Source organism: Thalassophryne amazonica, chromosome 19 (genome assembly GCF_902500255.1).
Source record: "Thalassophryne amazonica chromosome 19, fThaAma1.1, whole genome shotgun sequence".
In the NCBI taxonomy this organism is placed as follows: Eukaryota; Metazoa; Chordata; class Actinopteri; order Batrachoidiformes; family Batrachoididae; genus Thalassophryne; species Thalassophryne amazonica.
The window spans coordinates 92,583-111,149 of record NC_047121.1 but is presented as its reverse complement, the minus strand read 5'-3'; the positions used below and the strand labels follow the sequence as shown (position 1 = coordinate 111,149).

General features: G+C 41.9%; 1 protein-coding gene across 2 annotated transcripts in view; it reads left to right on the top strand.

Annotated features, from left to right (window-relative positions):
• The window catches only part of jkamp (jnk1/mapk8 associated membrane protein), a 186,456-nt gene that overhangs the window by 83,217 nt on the left and 84,672 nt on the right, over window positions 1-18,567 (top strand). For both annotated transcript variants that reach the window (XM_034195228.1, XM_034195227.1), the window contains exon 4: window positions 11,202-11,408. In XM_034195228.1, the coding sequence (XP_034051119.1) occupies window positions 11,202-11,408 (207 nt within the window). The remainder of the gene's footprint in view (window positions 1-11,201; window positions 11,409-18,567) is intronic.

Sequence of the window (18,567 nt, the reverse complement as noted above, 5' to 3'; positions counted from 1 at the left end):
ATTAAAAAAATCTCCTTTAACAGTGGAATATCCGGATAAAATGCTGAAACCGACTTCTTCTGAAACTTCTCTGTTCTCTCACGACATCCTGGATCAATAGAGCCTGAAATGTGGAGGTTTTCAGCTTGAAACAGGCTGATGACGCCGCCTGAGAGCGCAGCGCGACGTCTCGCACCGTGGGAAGTCCTTAAAGCGACAGTGTCACCTCAAAATCTCTCATCAGCCGTTAAAATTTTCACTGAAAACCAGCTTAATTTTTCGAACCATGTCCACTTCGATGTGTCTCACAGGTTTAGAAAAATTTTTGATCAAACAAAGCGCCAGTCTCTCAGCAACTTCTCAGACAAAGGAATTCCGACGAGGTGCTGGACGACTCCTCCCACAAGGAGTGCTCACAGGCGAATGACGTCACCGACAGGCGTGGAAAAACTCACGCATGCGCACGAGGGTTCATGCATGTCTGACGTAAAAACATATGAATGAAATCCATATAGTTTTTGAAAAAAATAAAAAGGACCTATACTTTATGGACAGCCCTCGTATTTCCAGGATTTTTTTTCTATCATGGCATTTCTTGGATCCTGTTGATGCCTGTTTGGTGAACGTGGTCGGCTTTGAAGCGCATCGATCCTGCCACCTGTGCTCTCTCCGGATCAACCTGCACGACAGTGTCTTCGAAACCTGAGTCCGCTGTACCGGGTTCCTCGATTCATTGAGACCCATGCTTCAGCTCCTGTCAGGGTGGGCCTGGTAAATACCAGATCGTTGGTAAATACAGTAGTGTTCAGAATAATAGTAGTGCTATGTGACTAAAAAGATTAATCCAGGTTTTGAGTATATTTCTTATTGTTACATGGGAAACAAGGTACCAGTAGATTCAGTAGATTTTCACAAATTCAACAAGACCAAGCATTCATGATATGCACACTTAAGGCTATGAAATTGGGCTATTAGTAAAAAAAAAGTAGAAAAGGGGGTGTTCACAATAATAGTAGCATCTGCTGTTGATGCTACAAACTCAAAACTATTATGTTCAAACTGCTTTTTAGCAATACTGTGAATCACTAAACTAGTATTTAGTTGTATTTATCTAATAGATTACAGTTTGTTCATGTAAATGGGGAGTCTTCTTCACAGACTAAGGTTAATAATGGAGTTCCACAAGGTTCTGTGCTAGGACCAATTTTATTCACTTTATACATGCTTCCCTTAGGCAGTATTATTAGAAAGCATTGCTTAAATTTTCATTGTTACGCAGATGATACCCAGCTTTATCTATCCATGAAGCCAGAGGACACACACCAATTAGTTAAACTGCAGGAATGTCTTTCAGACATAAAGACATGGATGACCTTTAAATTCAGATAAAACTGAAGTTATTGTACTTGGCCCCACAAATCTCAGAAACATGGTGTCTAACCAGATCCTTACTCTGGATGGCATTACCCTGACCTCTAGTAATACTGTGAGAAATCTTGGAGTCATTTTTGATCAGGATATGTCCTTCAATGCGCATATTAAGCAAATATGTAGGACTGCTTTTTTGCATTTGCGCAATATCTCTAAAATTAGAAAGGTCTTGTCTGAGTGATGCTGAAAAACTAATTCATGCATTTATTTCCTTTAGGCTGAACTATTGTAATTCATTATTATCAGGTTGTCCTAAAAGTTCCCTGAAAAGCCTTCAGTTAATTCAAAATGCTGCAGCTAGAGTACTGACAGGGACTAGAAGGAGAGAGCATATCTCACCCATATTGGCTTCTCTTCATTGGCTTCCGGTTAATTCTAGAATAGAATTTAAAATTTAAAATTACTTATAAGGTTTTGAATAATCAGGTCCCATCTTATCTTAGGGACCTAATAGTACCATATCACCCCAATGGAGTGCTTCGCTCTGACTGCAGGCGTACTTGTAGTTCCTAGGGTTTGTAAGAGTAGAATGGGAGGCAGAGCCTTCAGCTTTCAGGCTCCTCTCCTCTGGAACCAGCTCCCAATTCGGATCAGGGAGACAGACACCCTCTCTACTTTTAAGATTAGGCTTAAAACTTTCCTTTTTGCTAAAGCTTAAAGTTAGGGTTGGATCAGGTGACTCTGAACCAGCCCTTAGTTATGCTGCTATAGACTTAGACTGCTGGGGGGTTCCCATGATGCACTGTTTCTTTCTCTTTTTGCTCTGTATGCACCACTCTGCATTTAATCAGTGATTTCTGCTCTCTTCCACAGCATGTCTTTTTCCTGATTCTCTCCCCTCAGCCCAAACCAGTCCCAGTAGAAGACTGCCCCTCCCTGAGCCTGGTTCTGCTGGAGGTTTCGTCCTGTTAAAAGGGAGTTTTCCTTCCCACTGTCGCCAAGTGCTTGCTCATAGCGGGTCGTTTTGACCGTTGGGGTTTTTCTGTAATTATTGTATGGCTTTTGCCTTACAATATAAAGTGCCTTGGGTCTACTGTTTGTTGTGATTTGGCGCTATATAAATAAAATTGATTTGATTTGATGAGTGCAAAATGAGTGTGGTATTATTACTGTTTTGTTTAAGAATGTTTAATTTTCATTGTTGCTGCACTTTGTGTCAAATCAAAGTCATATCGTATATCATATTGATATGAAAATTCAGTAAGGTATATCTTCTATTATACATTCCAAATCTAAGGTGGAACTCTACTAGTGTTTACTAAGGTACACTGAAATTTTTTTTTATTATTATTATTATTTTTTTTTTTTTTATAGAGAGTAGAGCCACTTAGGTGCCTGGTCTTGAGAACCAGGGATGGTTGGTTGAAAAGCTTTTTTATCCCATGGGAACTCTCCCTACCCACCTAAGCGGCTCAAGAATATGGACAGCATGTATATAAGTGACATTTACATGACAATTTATATGACAATATTGAGATATGATAATTTGGCCATATTGTACAGCCCTACTGTCAACTGGCTGAAAACTTTGAAATCAGTGATTTCTGCTCTCTTCCACAGCATGTCTTTTTCCTGATTCTCTCCCCTCAGCCCAAACCAGTCCCAGCAGAAGACTGCTCCTCCCTGAGCCTGGTTCTGCTGGAGGTTTCTTCCTGTTAAAAGGGAGTTTTTTCTTCCCACTGTCGCCAAGTGCTTGCTCACGGGGTCGTTTTGACCGCTGGGGTTCTTCTGTAACTTTTGTATGGCTTTTGCCTTACAATATAAAGCACCTTGGGGCAACTGTTTGTTGTGATTTGGCGCTATATAAATAAAATTGATTTGATTTGTATAACCACAGTTTTTCATGATTTCTTCACATCTGCGAGGCATTAATTTTGTTGGTTAGGAACCAAGATTTTGCTGGTTTACTAGTGTGCTTGGGGTCATTGTCTTGTTGAAACACCCATTTCAAGGGCATGTCCTCTTAAGCATAAGGCAACATGACCTCTTCAAGTATTTTGACATATCCAAACTGATCCATGATACCTGGTATGTGATATATAGGCCCAACACCATAGTAGGAGAAACATGCCCATATCATGAGGCTTGCACCACCATGCTTCACTGTCTTCACTGTGAACTGTGGCTTGAATTCAGAGTTTGGGGGTCATCTCACAAATTGTCTGTGGCCCTTGGACCCAAAAAGAACAGTTTTACGCTCATCAGTCCACAAAATATTCCTCCATTTCTCTTTTGGGCAGTTGATGTGTTCTTTGGCAAATTGTAACCTCTTCTGCACATGTCTTTTATTTAACAGAGGGACTTTGCGGGAGATTCTTGCAAATAAATTAGCTTCACACAGGCGTCTTCTAACTGTCACAGCACTTACAGGTAACTCCAGAGTGTCTTTGATCATCCTGGAGCTGATCAGTGGGTGAGCCTTTGCCATTCTGGTTATTCTTCTATCCATTTTGATGGTTGTTTTCCATTTTCTTCCATGCGTCTGTTTTTTTTTTTGTTTTTTTTTGTCCATTTTAAAGCATTGGAGATCATTGTAGATGAACAGCCTATAATTTTTTGCACCTGTGTATAAGTTTTCCCCTCTCCAATCAACTTTTTAATCAAACTACGCTGTTTTTCTGAACAATGTCTTGAATGTCCCATCTTCCTCAGGCTTTCAAAGAGAAAAACATGTTCAACAGGTGCTGGCTTCATCCTTAAATAGGGGGACGCCTGATTCACACCTGTTTGTTCCACAACATTGACGAACTCACTGACCGAATGCCACACTACTATTATTGTGAACACCCCCTTTTCTACTTTTTTTTTTTTTACTAATAGCCCAATTTCATAGCCTTAAGAGTGTGCATATCATGAATGCTTGGTATTGTTGGATTTGTAAGACACTACTGGTACCTTGTTTCCCATGTAACAATAAGAAATACGAGGGCTGTCAATAAAGTATAGGTCCTTTTTATTTTTTTCAAAAACTATATGGATTTCATTCATATGTTTTTACGTCAGACATGCTTGAACCCTCGTGCGCATGCGTGAGTTTTTCCACGGCTGTCGGTGACGTCATTCGCCTGTGAGCACTCCTTGTGGGAGGAGTCGTCCAGCCCCTCGTCGGAATTCCTTTGTCTGAGAAGTTGCTGAGAGACTGGCGCTTTGTTTGATCAAACTTTTTTCTAAACCTGTGAGGCACATCGAAGTGGACATGGTTCGAAAAATTAAGCTGGTTTTCGGTGAAAATTTTAACGGCTGATGAGAGATTTTGAGGTGATACTGTCGCTTTAAGGACTTCCCACAGAGTGGGACGTCGTGCAGCGGTCTCAGGCGCCGTCGTCAGCCTGTTTCAAGCTGAAAACCTCCACATTTCAATCAATCAATCAATCAATTTTTTTTATATAGCGCCAAATCACAACAAACAGTTGCCCCAAGGCGCTTTATATTGTAAGGCAAGGCCATACAATAATTATGTAAAACCCCAACGGTCAAAACGACCCCTGTGAGCAAGCACTTGGCTACAGTGGGAAGGAAAAACTCCCTTTTAACAGGAAGAAACCTCCAGCAGAACCAGGCTCAGGGAGGGGCAGTCTTCTGCTGGGACTGGTTGGGGCTGAGGGAGAGAACCAGGAAAAAGACATGCTGTGGAGGGGAGCAGAGATCGATCACTAATGATTAAATGCAGAGTGGTGCATACAGAGCAAAAAGAGAAAGAAACAGTGCATCATGGGAACCCCCCAGCAGTCTACGTCTATAGCAGCATAACTAAGGGATGGTTCAGGGTCACCTGATCCAGCCCTAACTATAAGCTTTAGCAAAAAGGAAAGTTTTAAGCCTAATCTTAAAAGTAGAGAGGGTGTTTATCTCCCTGATCTGAATTGGGAGCTGGTTCCACAGGAGAGGAGCCTGAAAGCTGAAGGCTCTGCCTCCCATTCTACTAATACAAACCCTAGGAACTACAAGTAAGCCTGCAGTCTGAGAGCGAAGCGCTCTATTGGGGTGATATGGTACTACGAGGTCCCTAAGATAAGATGGGACCTGATTATTCAAAACCTTATAAGTAAGAAGAAGAATTTTAAATTCTATTCTAGAATTAACAGGAAGCCAATGAAGAGAGGCCAATATGGGTGAGATATGCTCTCTCCTTCTAGTCCCTGTCAGTACTCTAGCTGCAGCATTTTGAATTAACTGAAGGCTTTTTAGGGAACTTTTAGGACAACCTGATAATAATGAATTACAATAGTCCAGCCTAGAGGAAATAAATGCATGAATTAGTTTTTCAGCATCACTCTGAGACAAGACCTTTCTGATTTTAGAGATATTGCGTAAATGCAAAAAAGCAGTCAATACTTTAACTTTTACAATAACTTCAGTTTTATCTGAGTTTAAAAGCAGGAAATTAGAGGTCATCCATGTCTTTATGTCTGTAAGACAATCCTGCAGTTTAGCTAATTGGTGTGTGTCCTCTGGCTACATGGATAGATAAAACTGGGTATCATCTGCGTAACAATGAAAATTTAAGCAATACCGTCTAATAATACTGCCTAAGGGAAGCATGTATAAAGTGAATAAAATTGGTCCTAGCACAGAACCTTGTGGAACTCCATAATTAACTTTAGTCTGTGAAGAAGATTCCCCATTTACATGAACAAATTGTAATCTATTAGACAAATATGATTCAAACCACCGCAGCGCAGTGCCTTTAATACCTATGGCATGCTCTAATCTCTGTAATAAAATTTTATGGTCAACAGTATCAAAAGCAGCACTGAGGTCTAACAGAACAAGCACAGAGATGAGTCCACTGTCCGAGGCCATAAGAAGATCATTTGTAACCTTCACTAATGCTGTTTCTGTACTATGATGAATTCTAAAACCTGACTGAAACTCTTCAAATAGACCATTCCTCTGCAGATGATCAGTTAGCTGTTTTACAACTACCCTTTCAAGAATTTTTGAGAGAAAAGGAAGGTTGGAGATTGGCCTATAATTAGCTAAGATAGCTGGGTCAAGTGATGGCTTTTTAAGTAATGGTTTAATTACTGCCACCTTAAAAGCCTGTGGTACATAGCCAACTAACAAAGATAGATTGATCATATTTAAGATCGAAGCATTAAATAATGGTAGGGCTTCCTTGAGCAGCCTGGTAGGAATGGGGTCTAATAAACATGTTGATGGTTTGGATGAAGTAACTAATGAAAATAACTCAGACAGAACAATCGGAGAGAAAGAGTCTAACCAAATACCGGCATCACTGAAAGCAGCCAAAGATAACGATACGTCTTTGGGATGGTTATGAGTAATTTTTTCTCTAATAGTTAAAATTTTGTTAGCAAAGAAAGTCATGAAGTCATTACTAGTTAAAGTTAAAGGAATACTCAGCTCAATAGAGCTCTGACTCTGTCAGCCTGGCTACAGTGCTGAAAAGAAACCTGGGGTTGTTCTTATTTTCTTCAATTAGTGATGAGTAGAAAGATGTCCTAGCTTTACGGAGGGCTTTTTTATAGAGCAACAGACTCTTTTTCCAGGCTAAGTGAAGATCTTCTAAATTAGTGAGACGCCATTTCCTCTCCAACTTACGGGTTATCTGCTTTAAGCTACGAGTTTGTGAGTTATACCACGGAGTCAGGCACTTCTGATTTAAAGCTCTCTTTTTTAGAGGAGCTACAGCATCCAAAGTTGTCTTCAATGAGGATGTAAAACTATTGACGAGATACTCTATCTCACTTACAGAGTTTAGGTAGCTACTCTGCACTGTGTTGGTATATGGCATTAGAGAACATAAAGAAGGAACCATATCCTTAAACCTAGTTACAGCGCTTTCTGAAAGACTTCTAGTGTAATGAAACTTATTCCCCACTGCTGGGTAGTCCATCAGAGTAAATGTAAATGTTATTAAGAAATGATCAGACAGAAGGGAGTTTTCAGGGAATACTGTTAAGTCTTCTATTTCCATACCATAAGTCAGAACAAGATCTAAGATATGATTAAAGTGGTGGGTGGACTCATTTACTTTTTGAGCAAAGCCAATAGAGTCTAATAGATTAAATGCAGTGTTGAGGCTGTCATTCTCAGCATCTGTGTGGATGTTAAAATCGCCCACTATAATTATCTTATCTGAGCTAAGCACTAAGTCAGACAAAAGGTCTGAAAATTCACAGAGAAACTCACAGTAACGACCAGGTGGACGATAGATAATAACAAATAAAACTGGTTTTTGGGACTTCCAATTTGGATGGACAAGACTAAGAGTCAAGCTTTCAAATGAATTAAAGCTCTGTCTGGGTTTTTGATTAATTAATAAGCTGGAATGGAAGATTGCTGCTAATCCTCCGCCTCGGCCCGTGCTACGAGCATTCTGACAGTTAGTGTGACTCGGGGGTGTTGACTCATTTAAACTAACATATTCATCCTGCTGTAACCAGGTTTCTGTAAGGCAGAATAAATCAATATGTTGATCAATTATTATATCATTTACCAACAGGGACGTAGAAGAGAGAGACTTAATGTTTAATAGACCACATTTAACTGTTTTAGTCTGTGGTGCAGTTGAAGGTGCTATATTATTTTTTCTTTTTGAATTTTTATGCTTAAATAGATTTTTACTGGTTATTGGTGGTCTGGGAGCAGGCACCGTCTCTACAGGGATGGGGTAATGAGGGGATGGCAGGGGGAAAGAAGCTGCAGAGAGGTGTGTAAGACTACAACTCTGCTTCCTGGTCCCAACCCTGGATAGTCACGGTTTGGAGGATTTAAGAAAATTGGCCAGATTTCTAGAAATGAGAGCTGCTCCATCCAAAGTGGGATGGATGCCGTCTCTCCTAACAAGAACAGGTTTTCCCCAGAAGCTTTGCCAATTATCTATGAAGCCCACCTCATTTTTTGGACACCACTCAGACAGCCAGCAATTCAAGGAGAACATGCGGCTAAACATGTCACTCCCGGTCTGATTGGGGAGGGGCCCAGAGAAAACTACAGAGTCCGACATTGTTTTTGCAAAGTTACACACCGATTTAATGTTAATTTTAGTGACCTCCGATTGGCGTTATCGGGTGTCATTACTGCCGACGTGAATTACAATCTTACCAAATTTACGCTTAGCCTTAGCCAGCAGTTTCAAATTTCCTTCAATGTCGCCTGCTCTGGCCCCCGGAAGACAATTGACTATGGTTGCTGGTGTCGCTAACTTCACATTTCGCAAAACAGAGTCGCCAATAACCAGAGTTTGATCCTCGGCGGGTGTGTCGTCGAGTGGGGAAAAACAGAGATGTGAACGGGTTGGCGGTGTACACAGGGCTTCTGTTTAGGGCTACGCTTCCTCCTCACAGTCACCCAGTCAGCCTGCTTTCCCGGCTGCTCGGGATCTGCCAGGGGGTAACTAACGGCGGCTAAGCTACCTTGGTCCGCACCGACTACAGGTGCCTGGCTAGCTGTAGAATTTTCCACGGTGCGGAGCCAAGTCTCCAATTCGCCCAGCCTGGCCTCCAAAGCTACGAATAAGCTACACTTATTACAAGTACCGTTACTGCTAAAGGAGGCCGAGGAATAACTAAACATTTCACACCCAGAGCAGAAACGTGCGGGAGAGACAGGAGAAGCCGCCATGCTAAATCGGCTAAGAGCTAGTAGCTACGCTAAGCTAGCGGATTCCTAAAAACACGCAAAGTGAATAATGTGTAAATAATTTAGAGGTGATTCAGCAGAAGGAGTGCTTTAGTTAAGGCACGTAAAGATTACACTGGGAAACAAATCGTAATCTAGATGACTAGATCAATCTAACTGCGCAGATTAAACAGCTAACAGATACAGAAAAACACCGCTGTGCTCCGGAACAGGAAGTGATACAATACCGCAGTGAGAGCCAACCACCAGTAGAGGCAAGCAAAAGACATGTCCCATGCTGGAGAGCCTTCCTGTCTTGGACTGTGCAATTACAGTACCAGACTGTGATGGTAGTGGTTAGGGCATCCTCAGTTGTACACCTGTACATGTTGCTGAGAATTTTGGCTGACATACCAAGATCATCACTCATGTCAGTGCCAAGGAATTTGAGGGTTTTCGCCCTCTCCACCTTCGTCTCATCAGTGTTGTGTGCAGCTCTCCACTCCTCCTTGGATCAATGGCCATGTCTTTTGTCTACATTGAGGTAGAGATTATTGTCCGAACACCTGGCTACCAGATCTGCCACCTCTCTTCTATATGCTGTCTCGTCCTTACCAGTGATCAGACCAATCACTGTAGTGTCATCTGCAAATTTAATGATGCTGGTATTGCTCTGGGAGGCTACACAGTCATACTGTGAGAAGTGTGTAGAGCAAGGGGCTCAGTACACAGCCCTGGGGTGTCCCCATGCTTGCAGTTCTTATGCTAGATCAAATCAAATCAATTTTATTTATATAGCACCAAATCACAACAAATAGTTGCCCCAAGGCACTTTATATTGTAAGGCAAAGCCATACAATAATTACGGAAAAACCCCAACGGTCAAAACGACCCCCTGTGAGCAAGCACTTGGCGACAGTGGGAAGGAAAAACTCCCTTTTAACAGGAAGAAACCTCCAGCAGAACCAGGCTCAGGGAGGGGCAGTCTTCTGCTGGGACTGGTTGGGGCTGAGGGAGAGAACCAGGAAAAAGACATGCTGTGGAGGGGAGCAGAGATGAATCACTAATGATTAAATGCAGAGTGGTGCATACAGAGCAAAAAGAGAAAGAAACACTCAGTGCATCATGGGAACCCCCCAGCTGTCTAAGTCTATAGCAGCATAACTAAGGGCTGGTTCAGGGTCACCTGATCCAGCCCTAACTATAAGCTTTAGCAAAAAGGAAAGTTTTAAGCCTAATCTTAAAAGTAGAGAGGGTGTCTGTCTCCCTGATCTGAATTGGGAGCTGGTTCCAGAGGAGAGGAGCCTGAAAGCTGAAGGCTCTGCCTCCCATTCTACTCTTACAAACCCTAGGAACTACAAGTAAGCCTGCAGTCTGAGAGCGAAGCGCTCTATTGGGGTGATATGGTACTATGAGGTCCCTAAGATAAAATGGGACCTGATATTCAAAACCTTATAAGTAAGAAGAAGAATTTTAAATTCTATTCTGGAATTAACAGGAAGCCAATGAAGAGAGGCCAATATGGGTGAAATATGCTCTCTCCTTCTAGTCCCCGTCAGTACTCTAGCTGCAGCATTTTGAATTAACTGAAGGCTTTTCAGGGAACTTTTAGGACAACCTGATAATAATGAATTACAATAGTCCAGCCTAGAGGAAATAAATGCATGAATTAGTTTTAGTTAGATGTGCAGTTATCAACTTTAACTGATTGGGGTCTGCCTGTTAGAAAATTCAGCACCCTATTTATTAGTCTGTTTCAATTCAGTTTATTTAAAACAAGTTGCCCCAAGATGCTTCACAAGGATTAGTACTAACCTTACCAACCCTCCTGAGCAAGCACATCAGCAACAGTGTTAAGGACTCCCTGAGGCCTTTGTGAGGAAGAAACCTTAAGCAGATGCGGATTGACGCATGGACAGATGAGACTGATTTATGCTCATGCACAGTCACACTAGTCTGTTTCCACACAGACATGGACTGACTCACAGATTCAGCTGTTTCAACTGTTTGAGCTCAATATAAATAAAAAAAATTGCTGTGCAGTTATTTGTGCATCCATACTATCAAATAACAGGTACTTGAAGTAGGTACTTGAAGTACCTTTGTCCACAAAACAAATCAAGACATTGTCTGATTCCTAATGTTAAGATTATTTTACATTGTTACCATGTGTCATTTCCTGTTTGCGTTTGTCTTGCCTCCAGTTCCAGTGCTCTGCTCCAGCATGTCACAGCCACACTGGAGTGCAGCGTGTCGGCGGTGGTGACTCTGCTGGTTACTGAGCCAATGGGCGTCCTCAGCATCCGCTCCTGCCGCATCCAGATGTTGTCAGACTGGTACACCATGTTGTATAACCCCAGTCCAGACTACATCAACACGTTGCACTGCACACAGGAGGCTGTCTACCCACTGTAAGTGTCATTAGTAACCATCAGTTACACAAATGCCATTTTTATTGTCACTTCAGAGCTAGAACTGACAAATTTACTAATTAAATCCATCTCTTGCACCCTTCTGTTTTTTTTTTTTGTTGTTGTTTTTTGTTTTTCTGCATGGGAAAGTTGTGAAAAACAAACTGGTTTGCATTCCACATCTTTGTGCTCACAAATATGAATAACACACCAGCTTTTCACACCACCTTTCAAGTCTGTAATATCCATCCAGCCATCCATTTTCTTCCGCTTATCCTGGGTCGGGTCATGGGGGCAGCAGCTCAAGCAAAGCCGCCCAAACCTCCCGATCCACACACACACCTCGCCCAGCTCCTCCGGGAGAACCTTGAGGCGTTCCCAAGCCAGCTGAAAGTCGTAGTCCCTCCAGCGTGATCTGGGTCTTCGCCGGGGCCTCCTCCCGATGGGACTTGCCCGGAACACCTCTCCAGCGAGGCGTCCAGGGGGCATCCAGAAAAGATGCCCGAGCCACGTCAGCTGGCTCCTTTCGATGTGGAGGAGCAGCGGCTCGACTCTGAGCTCCTGCCGAATGACAGAGCTCCTCACCCTATCTGTAAGGGAGTGCCCAGCCACCCTACGGAGGAAACTCATCTCGGCTGCTCATATTCGCGATCTTGTTCTTTCGGTCATGAGCCAAATCTCATGACCATAGGTGAGGATCGGAACATAGATTGATCGGTAAATCGAGAGCTTTGCCCCCCTGCACAGCTCTCTCTTCACCACGACGGTCAGATACAGCAACCGCATCACTGCAGACGCTGCACTGATCCATCTATCGATCTCACGCTCCATCCGTCCCTCACTCGTGAACAAGACCCCGAGATACTTAAACTCCTCCACCTGAGGCAAGGACACCCCACCGACCTGAAGAGGGCAAGGCACCTTTTTCCAGTCGAGAACCATGGCCTCGGATTTGGAGGTGATGATCTTCATCCCGCACGCTTCACACTCGGCTGCAAACCGTCCCAGTGCACGCTGAAGGTCCTGGTTTGACGAAGCCAACAGGACCACATCATCCGCAAACAGCAGAGCCCCATAGTGATGTGCTGGTTTTGAGCAAGAGTTTTAAACCCCCTCCCACACAATTACACATACTGAACAAGGGCCTTTCATTTATTCCCACACACTCTTTTACACCTTCTGACAAATTACAACTTGAATATGATTTACAGTGCTACCACAGAAAAGTGGATTTAGCTTTATATTTTAAAAACAAGGAAAAACACACAGTGGAGGAGCAGAATTCTCTGGCTGGGCGTTTCCATCTGCCCACTGGATGGCGCCCTCCCCTCACTGAACTCCCTCTGGAAGCTGGTTATCTACACAAACATGATAAAAGGATTCTGAAACATGATTTTATTAGTATAAAAGAGAAACACAATTTAACACCTGAGGAATTATTGGAACTGAATAGTCTAAAAGAGAATAAAAATATAGTGATTAAACCTGCAGACAAAGGCAATATGGTTGTCATCATGGATTTAGACCAGTATAAACATGAGGTACATAGGCAGCTTTCAGATGGTGTTTATTATACTCCACTCCAAAATCCAATTTTTCATGATACTATTCCTATGGTACACAGCATTTTGGATACACTACACAAAAATAAATACATTACAGCAAAGCAAAAAAGTTATTTGAAAGGAAGACCGGATCCCAGAGAAAGACGCTTTTACATCTTACCCAAAATACACATAGAAAAAGATAAATGGACTGTACCTAATGAAATCCCTCCAGGCAGACCCATAGTTTCGGATTGTGGTAGTGAGACATATGCCACAGCAGAATATATTGATTTTTATCTCACACCATTATCAATAAAACACCCATCATATGTCAGAGACACCACCCATTTCATCCAAGCTGTCAGGGAATTGGCTGTGCCTGCACATGCTCTGTTTTTTACTATTGATATTGACTCATTGTATACCAATATTCCAATTGAAGCTGGCATTCAAGCAGTTAAAGAAATTCTTTTGAAATTCCCGGATGAATCTAGACCGGATGATGAGTTAATACAGTTATTACGGATTAATTTGACCAGGAATGATTTCATGTTTGATGGTAAATATTATTTACAAATTAAAGGCACAGCAATGGGTAAACGCTTTGCCCCCGCATACGCAAATATTTTCATGGCAAAGTGGGAATCTCAAGTTCTAGCCATTTGCCCCAAAAACCACTACATTACTTACATTATTTGGATGATATATTTGGTATATGGGTGGATTCTGAATCTGAATTTGAGGACTTTTTAAACACATTGAATACATTCGATCCATCCATTAAAATTAAACACACCTACAGTTTTCAGTCAGTAGATTTCTTGGATACTACAGTCTTTAAAGGCCCATCGTTTGTACAGTCCCACAAGGTGGATGTAAAAGTATTTTTTAAACCCACAGACACACATGCACTTTTACACAGGAGTAATTTTCATCCCCGTTTTACGTTTACAGGCATTGTTAAGTCCCAGCTACTTAGATTTCACAGGATCTGTACTAGGCCCTGTGACTTCTATGAAGCCACTAGAGTGTTGTTTAGGACCTTGAGACGTAGAGGATATTCGCGTACCATGCTGAGAGCCTGTCTCCACTCTTTTCAAGAGCCAGGAGCAGAGCGAAAGGATCAACTTATCCCTCTCATCATGAAGTTCTCCTCTTCCACCCTTAGATTTAATCACCTCCTAAAACAAAATTTTGCACATTACATAACCGAAAGTGGATTAATCCCAACACATTCTGTGATCTCGGCCTACATTAGCAGCAGTTCAAGTTAAGTCAAATCAACTTTATTTGTCAATTCTGCAATGCATACACAGACATATAGAACTGAAATTCTGTTATTCTCTGTCTCCCAGACAATAGAGTTAAAAAAAAAAAAAAAAATACTATTTGAAAATGTTTTTGACAAGTGAGTAGCTGTCAGACAGTGTATATTTTTAATTTTGTGTGTGTGTGTGTGTGTGTGTGTGTGTGTGTGTGTGTGTGTGTGTGTGTGTGTGTGTGTGTGTGTGTGTGTGTGTGTGTGTGTGTGTGTGTGTGTGTGTGTTGGGGGGGTGGTCAGGAACAGTCCATTTGTCAGCCTTTCAGCTTGTGGTAAGAAGGTGCTACTGTTTGTTGGCTCTGCAGCTCCCAAACCAGGAAGTAAAGCCGTATGTCAGGTTACTTTCAGCGGCGACCCATTGAAGGTGGTTAGGTCCAGAGTGGGCAGACCTCCTGAGTCTCTGGATGGGGTTGAGTCACTGCACTGTGTTTTTTTTCTTTTGCATGACTGCTGTGGTGTTGATGGAGAAGGCCGATTTGTCAGTCAGGTGGATTCCCAAGAACTTAAAGGGTATATTTCAGTCCAGTTAACACTATTTTAAGAAGAATTCTATGCCAGATTATTAATCAGTTCTTCCAAGTCTTAACTTGGATGAAATGATGTGGGCCTTGATATAAAGTTGTGTTCAAACTAATAGCAGTGTGTTTAAAAAAAAAAAAAAAAAGTGAGAAAAGCTCAAAAATCCTTAAAATAGTTTATATTTCCATACACACAAATGCATTGGAAACACTACACATTCTATTTCAAATCAAAACATGAAGAAAACTTTATCAAATTTGTTATTACTTTTACTCATCACTCACTCCTCTTCAACCGCTTATCCGGGATTAGGTCAAGAGGGCAACAGCTCCAGCAGGGGACCCCAGACCTCCCTTTCCCAGGCCACATTGATCACCTCTGACTGGGGAATCCTGAGGTGTTCCCAGGCCAGTGTGGTGATATAATCTCTCCATCTAGTCCTGGGTCTTCCCTGGGGTCTCCTCCCAGATGGACGTGCCTGGAACACCTCCCTTGGGAGGCACCCACGGGGCGTCCTTACTAGATGCCCAAACCACCTCACTTGGCTCCTTTCAACACGAAGGAGCAGCAGCAGCTCTACTCCAAGCTCCCCACAGGTGACCGAGCTTCTCACCTTATCTCTAAGGGAGATACCAGCCACCCTCCTGAGGAAGCCCATTTCAGCCGCTCATACCTGCGATCTAGTTCTTTCGGTCGTGACCCAACCCTCATGACCATAGTAGAGAGTAGGAGAGTATGGCTTTTATTTTATACCCTTTTTGTGAGGGATCTCACCGGAGCTGTCAGTCCGACAGAGACAAGTCATGCTTACTCCAGAGACGTGTTGATGCAGCTGAGCTGTCAGTCTGAATCGTGTCACAGATGTCACATTACCGGAATTCATCCTGAGGGATTTTAATCATCTAGCCTTCAATAAAAGTGATTTGACAAGGAAGAAGAGGCGAAAGCGGGGGAAACGAGGTGGTGTTAGAGCAGTTCACCAGGATCCCCCTGCCCTCCATGATTATGGGAAACATCCAGTCCCTGAGAAATAAAGTGGTTGAGCTACAGGGAAACATCAACTTCCAAAAAGAATTTAGGCACACTTGCGTTATGGCCTTCATGAAGACATGGCTCACTGAGCAAGACCATGACGCCAATCTGCTCATCTATGCTTTTGGAGCTCCGCTTCGTCTCAATCATCAGGCTGAAGTGACGGGAAAAACAAGGAAGCGGGGTATGTTTATATGTGAACAAAGCATACTGTGGCTCTGTGATTGTCAGAGAGAAAATCTGCACACCAGATTGAACTTTTATCTGCGTCACTGCATCCTCTTTATCTGACCTATGAATTTCCACAACTTTTTATAACTGTACTACACATTCACCCAAAGGAAATGCTGCCTGTACCTCTAGCACTGTTTTTGAAGTTGTACAAAAATTGTAGTCCATCTCACCTGATGCTCCTAATTTCATATTGGGTGATTGTAACCATAAAAAGAAATCCTAACAAATTTTTATCAATATGTTACCTGCACAACCAGGTGTGGTAAGACTTAGGATTTATTTTATGGGTCAATTAAAGATGCTTTTAAATCACTCCCTCTTCCCCCTTTGGGTTCTGCAGATCATAATTGTGTGCACCTTCTGTCAACCTACAAGACAGTTTTTTGTTTTTGTTTTTTGAATGAATGAATGAATTTATTTGAATATGTGTATAGTACACAAGACAAGACAAAACAATATCATTACTACATAAAGAAACTATATATTCAAAAAGGAATGGGAAGAAGTATAGACTTATTAGTCCCATCCCTTTACTCTGAACTTACAATACAACTTATATCATCTTTCGGTTCCTTGGTTACATTGTTGTTCTCACTTCTACAATTTATATATTTCAGAAGTTTCAAGCTACTTATAACAATTTATACTCACGTATTTGTGAACATTTCTTGTTGCTTTCACAGTTTCAGTCAATTTTTCTATAATTTACACATAAGAAATTCCAACATTCATTTGCATCATTTAATAAGACAAGTGCAATGGAATTTCTCCTATTGCTCAACTCTCGAAAATGTATTAGTTCTAAGTTGCTTCACTGTATCGTGACATCACCTCTTTAAACTTCTTTTTAAACCTTCTCATGTCTGGATACCCTCTCAGCTCTTCACTGATTGAGTTCCAGAGCTTCACACCACAGACCGAGACACAAAAAATCTTTCTGGTAGTGAGAGCTCTGGCATGTTTGAATTTTAGTGCACCTCTCAGATTGTATCCCCCTTCTCTCTCCATTAACTGTTTTTGAACATTATCAGGCAAACTATTATTTTTTGCTTTATAAATTCTAATTACAGTTAAGTCTTCTACCAGATCCAAAAATTTCAGTATTTTAGATTCAAGAAACAGGTGATTTGTGTGGCTCCTGAAGCTGACATTATGCATAATCCTAATGGCTCTTTTTTTGAAGCCATACCAAGGGCTGTAAAGCTGTTTTATAGTTGTTCCCCCACACTTCAGCACAGTAACTTAAATAGGGTAAAACCAATGAATAATGAACAATTTTAAAGAGAGAAAAGGCACAAACCAAGGAGGTGAAAGTCTGGACTGCTGACTCGGTGCTCTCCCTGCAGGAATGTTTAAGCAATCCTGTGATGACTTAGATGAACTCACTGATGTCATATGCGCTTATGTTGCTTTTTGTAGATACGATTGTTCAATCAATCAATTTTTTTATATAGCGCCAAATCAATCAATCAATCAATCAATTTTTTTATATAGCGCCAAATCATAACAAACAGTTTCCCCAAGGCGCTTTATATTGTAAGGCAAGGCCATACAATAATTATGTAAAACCCCAACGGTCAAAACGACCCCCTGTGAGCAAGCACTTGGCTACAGTGGGAAGGAAAAACTCCCTTTTAACAGGAAGAAACCTCCAGCAGAACCAGGCTCAGGGAGGGGCAGTCTTCTGCTGGGACTGGTTGGGGCTGAGGGAGAGAACCAGGAAAAAGACATGCTGTGGAGGGGAGCAGAGATCGATCACTAATGATTAAATGCAGAGTGGTGCATACAGAGCAAAAAGAGAAAGAAACAGTGCATCATGGGAACCCCCCAGCAGTCTACGTCTATAGCAGCATAACTAAGGGATGGTTCAGGGTCACCTGATCCAGCCCTAACTATAAGCTTTAGCAAAAAGGAAAGTTTTAAGCCTAATCTTAAAAGTAGAGAGGGTGTCTGTCTCCCTGATCTGAATTGGGAGCTGGTTCCACAGGAGAGGAGCCTGAAAGCTGAAGGCTCTGCCTCCCATTCTACTCTTACAAACCCTAGGAACTACAAGTAAGCCTGCAGTCTGAGAGCGAAGCGCTCTATTGGGGTGATATGGTACTACGAGGTCCCTAAGATAAGATGGGACCTGATTATTCAAAACCTTATAAGTAAGAAGAAGAATTTTAAATTCTATTCTAGAATTAACAGGAAGCCAATGAAGAGAGGCCAACACGGGCGAGATATGCTCTCTCCTTCTAGTCCCCGTCAGTACTCTAGCTGCAGCATTTTGAATTAACTGAAGGCTTTTTAGGGAACTTTTAGGACAACCTGATAATAATGAATTACAATAGTCCAGCCTAGAGGAAATAAATGCATGAATTAGTTTTTCAGCATCACTCTGAGACAAGACCTTTCTGATTTTAGAGATATTGCGTAAATGCAAAAAAGCAGTCCTACATATGTGTTTAATATGCGCTTTGAATGACATATCCTGATCAAAAATGACTCCAAGATTTCTCACAGT